Raw genomic sequence first — 17595 nt, 5'->3', positions numbered from 1 at the left:
AAAGTCACTAACTGTGGCACTAGCTAGGACCACACAGAAACAAAAAGAAGTATACAAAAACTGGAACTATTAAAACATCGAGTTACATCAGGTCTGCAACACAAACAGGCCATTTGGCCCAACTGGTCTATTCCAGCGTTTAGCCTCCACACGGGCCTTCTTAAAATGCGGTGCCCAGAATTGGCCACAATACTCCTTCTGGGGTCTAGCCAGTATATTAAAACATATACACATATTAATCAGAATTCAGTGAAACTATCTTCTGTGCCTCTTTTGCAGAATCAATAAAGTAGGTGAGGCATTTCTGGAGATATACTTTAAATTTGCTGTTTTAAAAATATTGCACAGCAGCATGAATTATGCTTTGAAAATTTAAGTTGTTAAATTTAAAAAGAAAATGGTCTGCTTCAATTTATCAATTACTGACTAAAGCCTGATTTGTGAAGCACCTATTAATCCATTCTTACCTTTTAAATAGATCCTTATGGTTCAGACAAATGAACCACTGTAGTGCGATGTAACAAGAGTACAATAAAATTCAATTGATGGCAGGGTTTGATAGCCAAAAAGCATCATACATTAAAACGTCAGTCTACGGTTGTGTATGTGTGTGCATATATACACACACACACATATATACACATACATGCATATATATAAGGCAATGATTTCCCATGCACTCCTGTTACTTGAGTAAAGGTTGGTAAAAGTTTACAATAGCTTTTACAATTTCAGTTTTTTGTTATTACAGATTGAAGAGTGTAACTTAATTTAATTCGTTAAGGAAGCAAAACCCCAAGTGGCAAAAGACATTGGAACTGTGCAGATTAATATGGAGATTTACATAGTATATATTCAGATTGCAGAATCAGTTTTAATCATTAAAATAACTGTGAATCGCTTCTGAGTCTGTTCAATATCAAAATCTTGTTAAGAGGTTTTTCTTTTAGATGATGGATGACTGTCTAGTTTGGAATGGTTTAATATGATGATTCAGTTAATTGTAACAAGCAACAGGCCTGAAGACTAAGTTTGTTAATGGTGCTATTTGCCTAATTGACAATTACTTTAAAGAAGCCACTTTACTTTTGTTATAATGCACTGTCCAGGGCCATTGAAAAATTCCAAAACTAAATCCAAGCCTGAAGTAAAATTTTTCCTGAATACTTATCCCTACAACTAACAAGGAGCTATTTCAGTATTATCAATCACCAATAATGGCCATCATTCCTGCAGATTTGTATTTTAAACATGACAAGCTAGTTATTTTGTGGCGTTTTGATTGTGCTCAGGACTGTATGCTTGTAATTACTTTCAGTACCAAAAGTTCAGTTCTGATTTCAAGGTCTGAACAGGTGGTACTCTTGATTATGTGTCTGATATTGATGACCATGTGGGTATCAGAAGTGTGTAATTTGTAGTTTAACAGCTGAGGATTGGTTAACGGAAAGAAAACAAAGAGTAGGAATAAACGGGTCATTTTCAGATTGGCAGGTCATAACAAGTGGGGTGCCGCAAGGATCAGTGCTTGGGCCTCAGCTGTTTACAATCTATATCAATGACTCAGATGAGGGGACCGAGTGTAATCTATCCAAGTTTGCTGATGATACAAAGCTAGGTGGGAAAGTAAGCTGTGAGGAAAATGCAAAGAGGCTGCAAAGGGATATGGATAGGTTAAGTGAGTGGGCAAGAAGATGGCAGATGGAGTATAATGTGGGGAAATGTGAAATTATCCACTTTGGTAGGAAGAATAGAAAAGCAGAATAATTTTTAAGCGGTGAGAGACTAAGAAATGTTGGTAGTCAGAGGGATTTAGGTGTCCTTGTACACAAATCACAGAAAATTAACTGCAGGTACAGCAAGCAATTAGGAAGGCAAATGGAATGTTAGCCTTTATTGCAAGGGGGTTGGCGTATAAGAGTAAGGAGGTTTTGCTGCAATTATATAGGGCTCTGGTGAGACCACACCTGGAGTACTGTGTACAGCTTTGGTCTCCTTATCTAAGGAAGGATATATTAGCCTTAGAGGAGGTGCAACGAAGGTTCACTAGATTGATTCCTGGGATGAGACAGTTGTCTTATGAGGAGAGATCGAGTAAAATGGGCCTATGTTCTCTGGAGTTTAGAAGAACGAGAGGTGATCTCATTGAAACGTATAAGATGCTGAGAGGGCTTGACAGGATGGATGCTGAGAGGCTGTTTCTTCTGGCTGGAGAGTCTAGAACTCAAAGTCATAGTCTCAAGATAAGGGGTCTGCCATTTAGGACCGAGATGATGAAAAATTTCTTCACTCAGTGGGTTGTGAATCTTTGAAACTCTCTGCCCCAGAGGGCTGTGGATGCTCAGTCATTGAGTATATTCAAGATTGAGATCAATGGATTTTTGGTCACTAAGGGAATCAAGGGAGTGGGCAAATACATGGCAGATACAGTATAATGTGGATAAATGTGAAGTTATCCACTTCGGAAGGAAAAACAGAAAGGCAGAGTATTATTTAAGTGGTGATAGATTGGGAAATGTTGATGTACAAAGGGACCTGGGTGTCCTTGTACACCAGTCACTGAAAGCAAACATGTAGGTGCAGCAAGCAGTGAGGAAGGCAAACGGTATGTTGGCTTTCACTGTAAGAGGATTTGAGTACAGGACCAAGGATGTCTTACTGTAGTTATACAGGGCCTTGGTGAGACCACATCTGGAGTATTGTGTGCAGTTTTGGTCTCCTTACCTAAGAAAGGATATATTTGCCATAGAGGGAGTGCAGCGAAGGTTCAACAGACTGATTCCTGGGATGGCAGGACTGTCGTATGAGGAGAGATTGGGTCGACTCGGCCTGTATTCACTGGAGTTTAAAAGAATGAGAGGGGATCTCATTGAAACGTATAAAATTCTGACAGGGCTAGACAGACTGGATGCAGGGAGGATGTTTCCCCTGGCTGGGGGGTCCAGAACAAGGGGTCACAGTCTCAGGATACGGGGTAGGACATTTAGGACTGAGAAGAGGTGAACCTGTGGAATTCTCTACCACAGAAGGCTGTGGAGGCCAAGTCATTGAATATATTTAAGAAGGAGATAGATAGATTTCTAGACACAGAAGGCATCAACGGGTAAGTGGAGAGAGCGGGAATATGGCACTGAGATACAGGATCAGCCATGATCATACTGAATGTCAGACCAGGCTCGAAGGGCCGAATGGCCTACTCTTGCTCCTATTTTCTATGTTTCTATTTTTCTAAACTGCCCTTTGTTCTCAGCTAAGGATTCCCCTCCAACAGGGCCCTCAACCATGTCTGTCCCTCAGACTCCTCACTCGCTCCCAGAATGATGATAGCGTCTCCCTAGTCCTCACTAGCCTCCGCATTTAACGGATCATCATCTGCCATTTCCACCACCTTCAATGCAATCGCACCACCAAACACATCTTACCCTCACCTCTCCTTTCAGCATTCCGAAAGGACTGTTTCCTTTGTGACACCCTGGTCCACTCCTCCATCCCTAACACCTGCTCTCCTTTCCCTGGCACCTTCCCATGCAAACGCACGAGATGCAACACCTGGCCTTTCACCTCCTCCCATACCACCGTCCACAGCCCCAAACACTCTTTCTGGGTGAGACAACAATTTACTTGTACTCATATTTCCTGCTCACTATGTCCTGCTCTCTATCGGGGAGACCAAACATAGATTAGGTGATTGCTTTGCTGAATACCTCCATTCCGTCTACAAGTGCGGCCCTGAGGTTCCGAACCACTGACACTCTGACCTCTCTGTCCTTGGCCTCCTACACTGTTCCTATGAAGCTCAACGCAAACTCGAGGAACAGCATCTCATCTTTCTACTAGGTACTTTACAGCACTCTGCCCTTAACATTAACAACTTCAGACCTTAACCACCAATCCTATTTTCTCTTGGACAGCAAGTGCTTGTAATGTAGGATGGGTGTACCAGCACTTCTGGGAATGGGGACGGTCGGGGCTGCTGCTTGGAATGGGGATCCCTATCGATACATAGTCAGCAGGGTGGTCTGCATCCCTGATGTCACCTGCTTTTATTCCCCACCATGCTCCAGGGCCACTGGAGCCTTCTCCACTGTTCCAGATTTTCCAAGCTTCCATCCTCCTACACTATTCTGCTGTAACCATCTACACCTCCTTTGGGTCTCGGATACATATTTCATTTCTCTAATCACAGGCCATTCTTTTTTTCCTTCCCGCCCCCTTTTCCCTGGCTCTGTTCCTCCTTGTAAACTGTTCATCTGTAACATCTCCCGGTTCTGTTGAAACGTCATCCACCTGAAACGTTAAGCCTACAGATCACTTTCCACAGATGCTGACTGACCTGCTGAGTCTTCCCAGCATTTCATGTTATTATTATCTATTTGTTTTATTAGATGTGCTAACTGTTGGACCTTATATCATGCATTAATTAGAAAGAAAAGAACTTGCATTTATATAGCATCTTTCACTACTTTGGGACATCCCAAAATGCTTCACAGCCAAATAAGTACTTTTGAAGTTTGGTGACTGTTGTAATGTAGGGAAACATGGCAGCCAATTTGTACATTGCAAGATCCCACAAACAGCAATGAGATACATAACCAGATAATCTGTTTTTTTTAATAGTGATGTTAGTTGAGGGATAACTGTTGGTCAAGACACCCAGGGGAACTCCCCTGCTCTTCTTCAAAAAGTGCCATGGGATCTTTTACGTCCACCAAAGAGGGCAGACGATGCCTCACTTTAATGTCTCAACCAAAAGTCACACTTCCGACAGTGCAGCACTCCTTTAGTACTTAAGGCCCCGTTATTAGGAGGGAGGCGGATTGGCAGCAGGGGGTCGACTGGGCGCATGGGTAACGCGCCCAGTGAAAGCGGTGTGCTCCGCACGTGATCACAGCCTAATTGAAGGTACTTACGCGTGCTTCCGGGTTTCCCGTTCCAGACCTGCGCAGCAGGCGCACTGCACACCCGCATCACAGGCTGTCAGCAAGAGGAGCCCTATTTAAAGGGGCAGTCCTCCAATGCTCCTCCTGCAGCAAACAATCAAATTGGCAGCATGGAGCAGCCCAGAGGCAAGGCTGCTCCAAGGTTCTCAGACTCCTCACACCAGTTGCTGCTCGATGGGGTCAGGAGGAGGAGGGGGGAAATGTTTTTCCCAGCGGACGGGAGGAAGTGGCCTGCCTCTGCCACCAAGAAGGCCTGGCTTGAGGTGGCCGAGGTCACCAGCAGCAGTAACATCTCCCGAACCTGGGTCCAGTGCAGGAAGCGCTTTAATGACCTAACCAGGTCAGCCACAGTGAATATACTTACACATTCTCCCACACTCCGTCTTCCACATCACCTCCACCACCACACAACTCCTTCTGCACTGCCACCACAATGCTCTCGCATCACTCCTCACATCCACTCAACCATCATCCTCACCTTGCCTGCACTTACTCACCGCCCCAGTTCCCATTCGAACACGACAACGCAACCCAATCCTCATACAATCTCATGCCTATGTCTCACACGCACCCTCCCATGCATCTCCCTCACGGGCACCCCCACCCACACCAATGCATGCAGCAGGTCACTATGCAACCATCACTCAATCACACCTCTCTGTGTTTTGCCTTGATAGGAGAAGAGATGCCAGAATGTCCGGGAGAGGGCAAGAACCAGAGGGGGCCCGCCACACCAAGTGGTCCTCACCGACGCAGAGCAGCAGGCACTGGAATTAAGCCGTACGCTGGAGTGCCTGTCCGTGGCGGACGCCGAGACTGGGAGCGCACAAGCAGCTGGAGACAGAAATCCAGCACTCATGATAGTGAATGATCTTAACATCACTTGGCATCTGCAGCACCTCAACGTCTGTCCACATGCTTAATATTGCTTTCTGTTCTCTTGCAGGGCCGTCTGCGACCGCCGTGACTGCGGAGGGCAATTCCTCAGAGGACCTGCCGGCCTCTGAGGGTGCATCATCACATCTGAGCCAGCCATCCACCAGTGCAGATACACACACCTCGGTGACTCCCTGTCCTCAGTTAGTTGGGGTTGCACATGGTGAGTCACCACGCACGTGAGCACGAGCAGACCCTGGTGGCAGGGGCATCGGTGGAGAGTCCGCGTCGGTGGGAGCACCCTTCTCCAGACTCTACTCAGCTGGACCCAGATGCTGAACCCTGGGAGCCAGCCATGAAAAGGAGAGTCATCGAGGGGCAGCAGCACATTGCCGAGGTACTGGAACAGTTGCCACGCGCACTCTCCACAATCGCGCAGAGGATGGAGGAGTCCAACTCCTGCATGAGTGGAATACTGTCACAGGGACGTGAAGGCATCTCTGAGATAGTGTCGAGGGTAGGTGCAGGAATGTCTGCGATGGAGGAAAGGCTAGCCTCCATCGCAAGCACGGCTCAACAATGAGTCCATTCAGGCCCTGACAACGGCCGTTCGGATTCAGGGTGAGCAACATTCTGCCGCCCTAAACAGGCTGATAGATATGTTACACCTGGCCTTCCAAGACTTCACACAAGTCCTTCAAACTGTCTCCAGCAGAGTGGAAGGAGTGATGTGGGCCTGGCCCAGGAGAAGGATGATGGCCAAAGGGGACATGGAAGTGGGGGGGACATGGAAGTGGGGACGCCACTCAAAGCGCTCCCATGTCTCACCCATTGCCCCCTCTCAACCAGTACCCGCAATGCTGCCTCCTCTCCAGGTGGTCGAGTCTGCCCCTGCACAGGTGCAGGTGGAGCAGTCTTTGAGGGGCCCTCACGGGCACCGAAACCCAGAGGGCATCCGCACAAAGCATCTCATTTGTCAGGGCATGGACAAGAGCAACCTGCCACTACCTCTGCTGAAGCCACAGGGGTAGCCCCACGTAGGGGTTCCTGTCAACGTAAGGCTAAGGTTTTGTGAGCACAAAGAGGATGCACAGGTGTGTAAGACAAAATGTCATGTTTTTCATTTAGATTTGTTTCTTTTGCCACTCATATTAAATGTTGTTATCACCACTACTGCCACGTCTTTGCAAACCTTGTCTGGCTTGTGCAATAATTCCCTTTCCTGAGGATCATCATGAAGACCCACACCTGATGCCACCCATTGTGTCACTGCAGTATGGGTGCAGGTATATTTGCAGGGCTCTTTTGTGCAGGTGACTGAGAGACTCCGGCAATGTCCCCAGTGGCACCCTGGAAAGATGCGGAGGAGAAGTTGTTGAGGGCAGTGGTGACTTTGACAGCGACAGGTAAGAAGATGGTGCTCGGGCCAGCCGGGAGCAGCACGGCATGAAGGAGGCTGCAGATCTCCACGAATACATGTCGAGTGACTCTGAGCCTCCATGTGCACTGCTCCTCAGAGAGGTCCAGGAAGCTGAGCCTCAGTCTGTAGACCCTGTGGCGAGGGTAGTGCCCTCTGCGACGCATCTCTCTGCGGTTGCCCTCCCTCCTACTGTGCAGGTGGATGTGTCACAGCACTGTGTTGTGGAGCTCCACGTGTCAGAGGTGGACAGTGTGGCCGGCGAGGCTGGTGATGCTGTTCGTCCTCCGAGGAGGTCATGATTGCAGCTATGGCGGCCCCCATCTGGAAGATGATCTTTTGAGGGGTTCCGCAAAGTAGGTAAATATGTCTGCACACCGGGGTTGAGGTTCCAAGTTGGTGAATTTTAGTGTTAGGAGGAGGGTGGTGCAGGCCAAACTTTGTCCAAAGTGACAGAGTGGCCTCCTGCAATGAGTGAGGGTCTCTCCAACCCCCACCACCCCTCCAACCTGTTGAATGGACCTTTGCAGCTCCCACTGGCTGGTGGCTGCAACACGTCTGTTTCAGCTGAAACACGCTCTGTTGAAATGAAAATCCCACCCCTCCTAAAATATCGGGCTCGATTTTCACAACCCCGATCGGGTGTGTTGGTGGCGGGGGGGCTGCGAAAATCGGGGACTCCCAGGGCGGGTCTGGAGCCCGGCTCCAACCCGCCCACTTCCGGGTTCCCCAGTGACGCGCTGACATGCGCGCGCAGCCCCCGCATGTGGGACTCCCACCGGCAATTAAAGCCAGCGGGGTGCCACTTAAAGTACTTAAACAGGTATTTCAGGTTGTCTACAGACCTGATTGACATGATATTTTAGGAGGGATGGGATTTTGAAATGAACGGAGACTGTTTCCCGTACTAGGGGAAACACTCCCAGTTCAAATGGACACGTTGCAGCCATCAGCCTTTGGCAGCTGCAAAGGTCCATTTGACAGGTGTAGGGGGGGTAGACCCTCACTCATTGCAGGAGGCCACTCTGTCACTTTGGACAAAGTTTGGCCTCCACCACCCTCCTCCTAACAATAAAATTCACCAACTTGCACACTTACCCCGGTGTTCAGACACATTTACCTACCTTGCGGACCCCCTCAGATGTACATCTTCCGGATGGGGGCCCCCGTAGCTGCCGTCATGACCTCCTCGGAGGACGAACAGCCTCACCAGCCTCGCCAGCCACGCTGTCCACCTCTGACACGTGGAGCTCCACAACACAGTGCTGTGACACATCCACCTGCACAGCAAGAGGGAGGGCAACCGCAGAGAGAGATGCGTCACAGAGGGCACTACCCTTGCCACAGGGTCCACAGACCGAGGCTCAGCTTCCTGGACCTCTCTGAGCAGCAGTGCACACGGAGGCTCAGAATCACTCGACATGTAGTCGTGGACATCTGCAGCCTCCTTCATGCCGAGCTGCTCCCGGCTGACCCGAACACCATCTTCTTACCTGTCGCTGTCAAAGTCACCACTGCCTCAACAACTTCTCCTCCGCATCCTTCCAGGGTGCCACCGGGGACATCGCCGACGTCTCTCAGTCGTCTGCACAAAAGAGCCCTGCAAATACACCTATACTCATTCTGCAGTGACACAATGGATGGCATCAGTTGTGGGTTTTCATTGTGATCCTCAGGAAAGGGCATTATTGCACAAACCAGATAAGATTCCTATTTTCTGCAGCATCAGTCAGTGGAGGACTGCCCCTTTAAATAGGGCTCCTCCAGCTGACAGCCTATGCTGCGCATGCGCAGTCCGCCCGCTGCGCAGCTTACCAGCGGGAAACTCGGAGGCACAGGTAAGTGGATCCAATTAGCCTGCGATTCCATGCGGAGCACCCCCATTTCACTGGGCGTGTTACCCACGCGCCCAGTCGACCCCCCGCTGCAAACCCGCCGCCCTGCTAATATCGAGCCCATCATGTCAATCAGGTCTGCAAACAACTTGAACTATCTAAATAATTGCTTTAAGTGGGATCCCGCCGGCTTTAATTGCCGCATGCGGGGGGCTGCGCTCGCACCTAAGCACGTCATTGGGGAATCCGGAAGTGGGCGGGTTGGAGCCGGGCTCCAGACCCGCTCCGGGATTCCCCGATTTTAGCAAATCCCCGCCATGAACGCACTCGCTCGGCCATCCTACAATTGACCCCTAAGTCTCTGAAATTGAGCTTGAACCCATGATCTCTGCCTAAGAGGCAAGAGTGCTATTACTGAGCCAAGGCTGACTCCTTGTTATTCCAATCTTTTCTAAGTCGGTAAATTCATCCATTACACCTTGTTTAATGCAGCATCTTTTTGCCTACTAGACTAGCTTCAGGTCTTAAATACTGTATCAAATTGGCACATGAAAAACAATCTCTTAAGTGAGTTACTAATTATTCTTTATCATAGGAACATAGGAATTGCTAGACCAAAAAAAACTAAGGTTCATCTAGTTCGCCTTCTATCTTTCTGCTAGTCGCATGATACAATGATATCTATAGCTTTGCAGTAACGCTCGTCAACCGCATTAGTTATAAATAATTTTGTGTTAATAAAACTAACCTGTATAAAATGTGCTGCAATTTCAGGAGACCCATGGCGAAGATCATGTCCATTGATGGCCAGTACTCTGTCATTCACTTGCAGCTGGCCATCTTGGGCAGCTAGGCCTCCTTCAAGTAAATTAAAGATAAAAACCCCAGATTCATCAGACCTGCGGACCAACTTTATTCCCAGATGTTGATCAGCACTCTTGTATAGAATAACATGGAAGCTGTCATCTCTGGAGCAGTTACTTTCGATGCTGTTTCTGCACTTATACAGCTGTTCTCTGAGCACACTCAGCAGCAGGATCCGGCAGGGCTGTTTCAATACTGCCAGTGCATAGGTATGAGGTACACTGTTTATGTCAGTACCATTTACCTGGACAAAACAAATTATAATCATAAATGCAAAAATAAAACATTAAGATATTGAAAGCTGAGGGATTATATATCAAAAAAGAGCAAAATGTAACGGGGAAAGTGTTGCAAGAAGTGTACAATTACATGAAATGCACGCTTCATGCAAGGCTAATACACATACATACATATATTGTGGATTCCCAGAACCCCCTTGGCTTGCTTTGATAAGTTGGATAATATGTTGTTTAATAAGGATAGGAATAAGAACATAAGAAATGGGAGCAGGAGTAGGCCATACGGCCCCTCGAGCCTGCTCCGCCATTCAATAGGATCGTGGCTGATCTTTGACCTCAACTCCACTTTCCCGCCCTATCTCCATATCCCTTCCTTCCCTTATTGTCCAAAAATCTATCGTTATCTATCTATCTAATGTGAGAGAACCTTCACCACACGGACTGCAGCGGTTCAAGAAGGCGGCTCACCACCGGCTTCACAAGGGCAATTAAGGACGGGCAATAAATGCTGGCCTTGCCAGCGACACCCACATTCCATGAATGAATAAAAAATAATGTTAAATAATGTAGTGCACAATGAAGTTGGTTAAGAGACAGAAAGCAGAGAGTAGTGGTGAACGGTTGTTTATCAGACTGAGGGAAGTATACAGCGGTGTCCCCTAGGGGTCGGCATTAGGGCCACTGCTCTTTTTGATATATATTAATGACCTTGACTTGGGTATAGGGGGCTTAATTTCAAAGTTTGAAGACGACACAAAGCTTGGAAATGTAGTAAACAGTGAGGCGGATAGTAGCAGACTTCAAGAGGACATAGACAGACTGGTGAAATGGGCAGACACATGGAAGATGAAATTTAATGCAGAGAAGTGTGAAGTGATGCATTTTGGAAGGAAAAATTAGGAAAGGCAATATAAATTAAATGGTACAATTTTAAAGGAACTACACAAATCTTTGAAGGCGGCAGGACAAGCTGATAAGGCTGTTAAAAAAGCATACAGGATCCTTGGCTTAGTAGAGGCATACAGTACAAAAGCAAGAAAGTTATGGTAAACCTTTATAAATCACTGGTTAGGCCTCAGCTAAAGTATTGTGTCCAATTCTGCGCACCACATTTTAGGAAGGATGTCAAGGCCTTGCAAAGGAGAATTACCAGAATGGCACCAGGAATGAGGGACTTCAGTTATGTGGAGAGACTAGAGAAGCTGGGGTTGTTCTCCTTAGAGCAGAGAAGGTTAAGGGGAGATTTAATAAAGATGTTCAAAATTACGATGGGTTTTGATAGAGTAGATAGGGAAAAACTGTTTCCACTGGCAGAAGGGTCAGTAACCAGATGACACAGATTAAGATAATTGGCAAAAAATCCAGGGGGAAATGAGGAAAAATCTTTTTATGTAGTGAGTTATATGATCTGGAATGCACTCCTTGAAAGGGTGGTGGAAGCATATTCAATCGTAACTTTCAAAAGGGAATTGGATATATACTTGAAAAGGAGAAATTTTCAGGGCTATGGGGAAGAGCAGGGGAGTGGGCCTAATTGGATAGCTCTTTCAAAGAGCCAGCACAGGTGGGATGAGCCGAATGGCCTCCTTCTGTGCTGTATGATTCTAATGGATTATTCTACTGATAAGGTGGAACTGTATCCCTCTAAGGCCATAAAGTTGTTAAGTAAACAGAGCCTCAGGATAATCTGAGTTTAATTCTTTGGTGAAGGAATGGTGTAGGACGATGTGAATAAGAGTATAATTGTTCTTCAGTCTGTAGATCAGGACCCAGGATGAAATGGCTGGTTTTCCTTCTCTTTTAATTTTAAGTGTGATTGCTAAAATTATTTTTTTAAACCAAAGGATACAGACATTCTAACTCCTATGTTAACAAGATGGGGCAAGTTTCTTTGAGTTTTCCAAATGGCTGTCTTTCTTTCTGTTGTTTTTTTTTTAAAAACAGATTGTTTCAACAAAATTTGGATATAAGCCAACCAACTACAAAACTTTTGCCTAAAATAAATGGCACAGAGAATGTGGCATACAGACAGGAAATCCAGCACATCTACTGTTAATATATTATATCAATACTTAGTACTAAGCTGGTATTAACCAGTGCTAGGGCCTATACCATTGATTGAACGCCTAAATATATGTGTTAAGGTTGGTGGTTGACGAGTACATTCAAGGATTTTGGATGGCAATAACATTGGAAGAGAAATTTCTGAAATGCCCAGTTCAGGAGTAGTCTGCCGGCAAAAGTTGAGATGACGAGGACGATGATAGGAGGTTCGTCAGGAGAGTATTGGAATGGTCGAGTGTGGAGGTGTCTAAAGGCATGGAGGCGGGTTTAAGCAGCAGGTGGGCTGAGGTAAGCATGGAGGCGGGGGATGTTACGGACAATAGAATTCACCACAGAGTGGTAGAATGTGCAATTGTATCTGCATACACAGCAAGTTCCTAATGTCGGTTAGGTAATCAGGAGACGATAAGGAGGAGCAAAGCCATTTCAAACAGGAAGTCAGTCACACTATGCCACTCTTGGCCACCCCCAAGTCTAGCCAGTTACAGAGCATTGGGAATCAGGAGAAGGGGGGTAAGGCAGATTGCCTACCTCCGTTCTCAGCTGGGCAATGTGCATACTACAAGGTACCGAAAAGGAAGGGGGATACAATTCATATTTAGAAATAATTCCACAGTGTGCAGTACCTCCAGAATCATGTCCCCTGGTAAAAGTCTGCCATCTTTGGCAATGGCACCATCTCGATAAATATCTTGAATAACAATATTCTCCATAGGAGTTTCACATCCTCCCACGATGCTGATGCCAAGGCTTTCAAGTGCGTCAGAGCGATTAATCTTGATAGTTGTAACTTCACCATCTGGAATTAAATGATGTAGTCTGGGAAATGCTGGAAATACAAGAACAAACATGATTGAATGCCTGAGTCGGTCCTGATGTTATCTGGTTTATTATCTTACATTCCAAATATGTCCTGCAACACACTTGTTCATGTTACATTATGTTTTAGTGAAATATCAATGTTTTGGTTAAACTTAACCATGGAACCACCACAGATTTTCCATTCTCTATAAACGTGGTTTTATTGTGCAGAGTATACAATATTAAAGATGCAACACTGGATTAAATAACTGCATATGGTAAATTGGCTGGGAAGTAGACCTTCAGTTTCTCAACTGTATGGCTGTGAGTTGAAATTCTAGAAAATTAAAGGATTATTGCAATGTGTCTGTGACCGCTTGTGCAGGAACTTTGCTAGATCTTTGCAGACATCTCTAGTCAAGTCCCACGCACGTCCCCATTACTCAAGCTTGCCCGCTACTGCTTGGTATTTCATCTAATAACCCAGTGGTAGGTTGTAACAGATCACCAAGCTGGGATGCTGCAGTATATCGGGGGAGTGGGGTGGGGGAAGAGAGATAATTGGTATAGACATTTCACCCCTACTGAAACAATACTTTGCATTAGATGACCACATAGCAACACTGGCAGCGATCATCAGGTGAGTTCATTGCCTAGATTATGCAAAGCAAGCTACGTGATGCCCAGCAGCCAGTGTAACAAATACAGGGAACAAGGAAAATACAAGTATAATAATAACAAAACATTCAATGAATTCCAAATTGTTTGCAGAATTTTTTTTAAAGGGCCTGACAAAGCCTGTTGTCAAATCTGTATTATAATATTTGCTGCAGGGAAAAGCCTGCACTGCTACAACTGTTCCTTCTTGCAGTACCAAACTCTTTGGCTTAGCTTTCATTATTTTCTATAAATAAAAGTATACAACGACATGGAATTTTTTTTATTATTCGTTCATGGGATGTGGGCAGCGCTGGCAAGGCCAACATTTATTGCCCATCCCTAATTGCCCTTGAGAAGATGGTGGTGAGCCGCCTTCTTGAACCGCTGCAGTCAGCATGGTGCAGGTTCTCCCACAGTGCTGTTAGGAAGGGAGTTCCAGGATTTTGACCCAGCGACGATGAAGGAACGGCGATATATTTCCAAGTTGGGATGGTGTGTGACATGGAGGGGAACGTGCAGGTGGTGTTGTTCCCATGTGCCTGCTGACCTTGTCCTTCTAGGTGGTAGAGGTCACGGGTTTGGGAGGTGGTGTCGAAGAAGCCTTGGCGAGTTGCTGCAGTGCATCCTGTAGATGGTACACACTGCAGCCATGGTGCGCCAGTAGTGAAGGGAGTGAATGTTTAGGGTGGTGGATGGGGTGCCAATCAAGTGGGCTGCTTTGTCCTGGATGGTGTCGAGCTTCTTGAGTGTTGTTGGAGCTGCACTCATCCAGGCAAGTGGAGAGTATTCCATCACACTCCTGATTTGTGCCTTGTACATGGTAGAAAGGCTTTGGGGAGTCAGGAGGTGAGTCACTCGCCACAGAATATACAGCCTCTGACCTGCTCTTGTAGCCACAGTATTTATGTGGATGGTCCAGTTAAGTTTCTGGTCAATTGTGGCTCCCAGGAAGTTGATGGTGGGGGATTCAGCGATGGTAATGCCGTTGAATGTCAAGGGGAGGTGGTTAGACACCACCTCCAATTGGGGATACAGAGCACTACCGCGTCACTAGTTGTGTCATTGTGTTTTCTTCTATTTACTAGTCTTATTAAGCTGCCTTGCAAGACAATTTAACATGCACCTTTGCTCCTTTAGCACTACCAATGGTATGAAAGAATTGAATAAAGAGTATCCAAAATTTTTGTTACCTTCTTCAGGAAGTGTGGCAGTCTGCACATTCTCCCCAGACTCATTGTCAACTAGATTTGCACTGTTCGTCCTACGGAGGTAGCTAAAAGCTCGATTCAGTTTTTTAAAGGATCTGCTTCTCATAGGAGTGCGATCTGAATGTCGGTCTATGAGAAAATGGAAATTAGTGACCTCATTATATAATGACTATCAAGTGAACACAAAACAAAAAGGATAAAGCATGCTGTCCAATACTATAAAAGAGCATTTTTAAAGGTTCCTTTGGTTTTTGTATAAACTATAAATTATATATAATATCCCTAAGCCATTGACATTGTGTTTTAATAAAGTGCTGATTGGCCAGCAAGCAATTTTAAAATTGTAGTTATGTAAATTATTGGAAATCACATTGTTACTTTACAGCCCCTCCATTTTATCCCTTCCTTTGCTGATGGCATTGTCTCATGTTTGGGGTTTAGTTCAACAGGTATCTTGCCCAATTGGCTATTATTCATGTGTGAACTACTCAACAGTGCACATAGACAACCCTGACATGGACTTTCCTAGCCCAGAGGCTGAGATCAATCATTACATCCCTACCAATGCCTAGACTGAAATCAGTTAACTTTACACAGTCATTGGTACTCTTTTCAAAAAAAAGTATTCATTTATCTAGCAAGTTAACCTCAGTACAGTGAATAAGTGATGGTTTGGAGTGTGGTATAAGGCAGCAATACACTGAAGGGGTTTGGACTAATATAATAGGAATCATAAAAAAGTATGTTTCAGCCTCAAACATACTCTAAGACTTCATTTTTCACATTGTTTCTTATCATTTACATTTTTGATTGGAAATTCATCAGCTTCCGTACCTTCCATTTCCAGGCTTATCAGATCTCATTCATTGTAGTTTAAAATTTAATCTATTTAAATATATCTTCAACTTAAAAATGAACAGTTTCATATGTCAGTCCCCTCTCTTTGATCATAAATCTCATTCCCAACAATATTGTGATCCTGGGAGCTGTGCCATTATTGCCAGTGAGTTCAATGATGGAATATTTTACCATATTAAATTAAACCAATGTTACAATGGGAATACCTGACAGGAAGAGTGTTTTACAAAACAAGAGCACAGTTTTACAGAGTGAACTGTGTAGTGCATGTTTGTGTCCATTTCTAAAATAGGTGGGTAACAAAATGTGCATTGGTTGGTTGCTGATTTAACCCTTAGCATGCTACTTCTGTATTTCTACTGTGTATTCCAATAATTTTTAGCACTGCAAAGATTAAAACTCTAGGTACTTTATTGCTTAAAAAGAATTAGTTATATTGAACAGTATGACATCATGGCTTCAGTCATGTCAAGTGGTGAGGGGTAACTCAGCTAAGGCAAGTCATGGCAGCAGACCTCGCACCCGTGATATGCTCCTCCTGCAAGATGTGGGAAGTCATGGACACTACCAGTGTCCCTGCCGACCATGTGTGCGGGAAGTGTGTCCACCTGCAGCTACTGACCGATCGTATCTCGGAGCTGGAGCTGCGGGTGGACTCACTGTGGAGCATCCGCGATGCAGAGAAACTCGTGGATAGCACGTTTAGCGAGTTGGTCACACCGCAGGTAAAGGGTATACAGGCAGGAAGTGAATGGGTGACCACCAGGAAGAGTAAGAGATGCAGGCAGGTAGTGCAGGGGTCCCCTGTGTCCATCCCCCTCTCAAACAGATATGCCACTTTGGATGCTGTTGGGGGGGATGACTTATCAGGGGAAGGCAGCAGCAGCCAACTTCCTGGCACCACGGGTAGCTCTGCTGCACAGGCTGGGAGGAAAAAGAGTGGCAGAGCTATAGTGATAGGGGACTCAATTGTAAGGGGAATAGACAGGCGTTTCTGCGGCCGCAACCGAGACTCCAGGATGGTGTGTTGCCTCCCTGGTGCAAGGATCAAGGATGTCTCGGAGCGGCTACAGAACATTTTGGAGGGGGAGGGCGAACAGCCAGCTGTCGTGGTGCACATAGGCACCAACGATATAGGTAAAAAAGGGGATGAGGTCCTAAAAGCAGAATATAGGGAGTTAGGAGGTAAATTAAAAAATAGGACCTCAAAGGTAGTAATCTCAGGATTGCTGCCAGTGCCACGTGCTAGTCAGAGTAGAAATAGGAGGATATTTCAAATGAATACGTGGCTAGAGGAATGGTGCAAGGGGGAGGGATTCAAATTCCTGGGACACTGGAAACGGTTCTGGGGGAGGTGGGACCAGTACAAACCGGACGGTCTGCACCTGGGCAGGGCCGGGACCGCTGTCCTAGGAGGAGTGTTTGCTAGTGCTGTTGGGGAGGGTTTAAACTAAAGTGGCAGGGGATTGGGAACCTGAGCAGGGAGAGAGAGGAAAGCGTAACAGGAAGGGACAGAAGGTATGGAGTAATAGGTAAAGTGTTAAAAAAGGAAAAAGCAGGAACTAAGAGTCACAAAACAGATTTGAAAGTTCTTTATCTGAATGCACGTAGCATTCGTAATAAAATGGACGAGTTAACGGCACAAATAACTACGTATGGGTATGATCTTGTGGCCATTACAGAAACATGGCTGCAGGGTGACAACGACTGGGAATTAAATATGCCAGGGTATTTAACAATCAGGAAGGACAGGCAGGAAGGAAGGGGAGGTGGGGTGGCTATGTTAATAAAGGAAGGAATCACTGTAATACAGAGAAATGATATTGGGACAAA

The 17595-nt window shown here is 45.9% G+C and overlaps 1 protein-coding gene across 1 annotated transcript in view; it reads right to left on the bottom strand.

Moving 5' to 3' along the window:
* The window catches only part of lnx1 (ligand of numb-protein X 1), a 119064-nt gene that overhangs the window by 39551 nt on the left and 61918 nt on the right, over positions 1-17595 (bottom strand). The window contains exons 3-5 of the mRNA XM_067987440.1: positions 14887-15033; positions 12862-13064; positions 9817-10176 (exon numbers count right to left, since the gene is read on the bottom strand). Coding sequence (XP_067843541.1) covers positions 9817-10176; positions 12862-13064; positions 14887-15033 — 710 coding nt within the window. The remainder of the gene's footprint in view (positions 1-9816; positions 10177-12861; positions 13065-14886; positions 15034-17595) is intronic.

Source organism: Heptranchias perlo, chromosome 1 (assembly GCF_035084215.1).
Source record: "Heptranchias perlo isolate sHepPer1 chromosome 1, sHepPer1.hap1, whole genome shotgun sequence".
NCBI lineage: Eukaryota > Metazoa > Chordata > Chondrichthyes > Hexanchiformes > Hexanchidae > Heptranchias > Heptranchias perlo.
The sequence above is the reverse complement of the archived record's forward strand: the minus strand, read 5'-3'. Positions and strand labels throughout refer to the sequence as shown.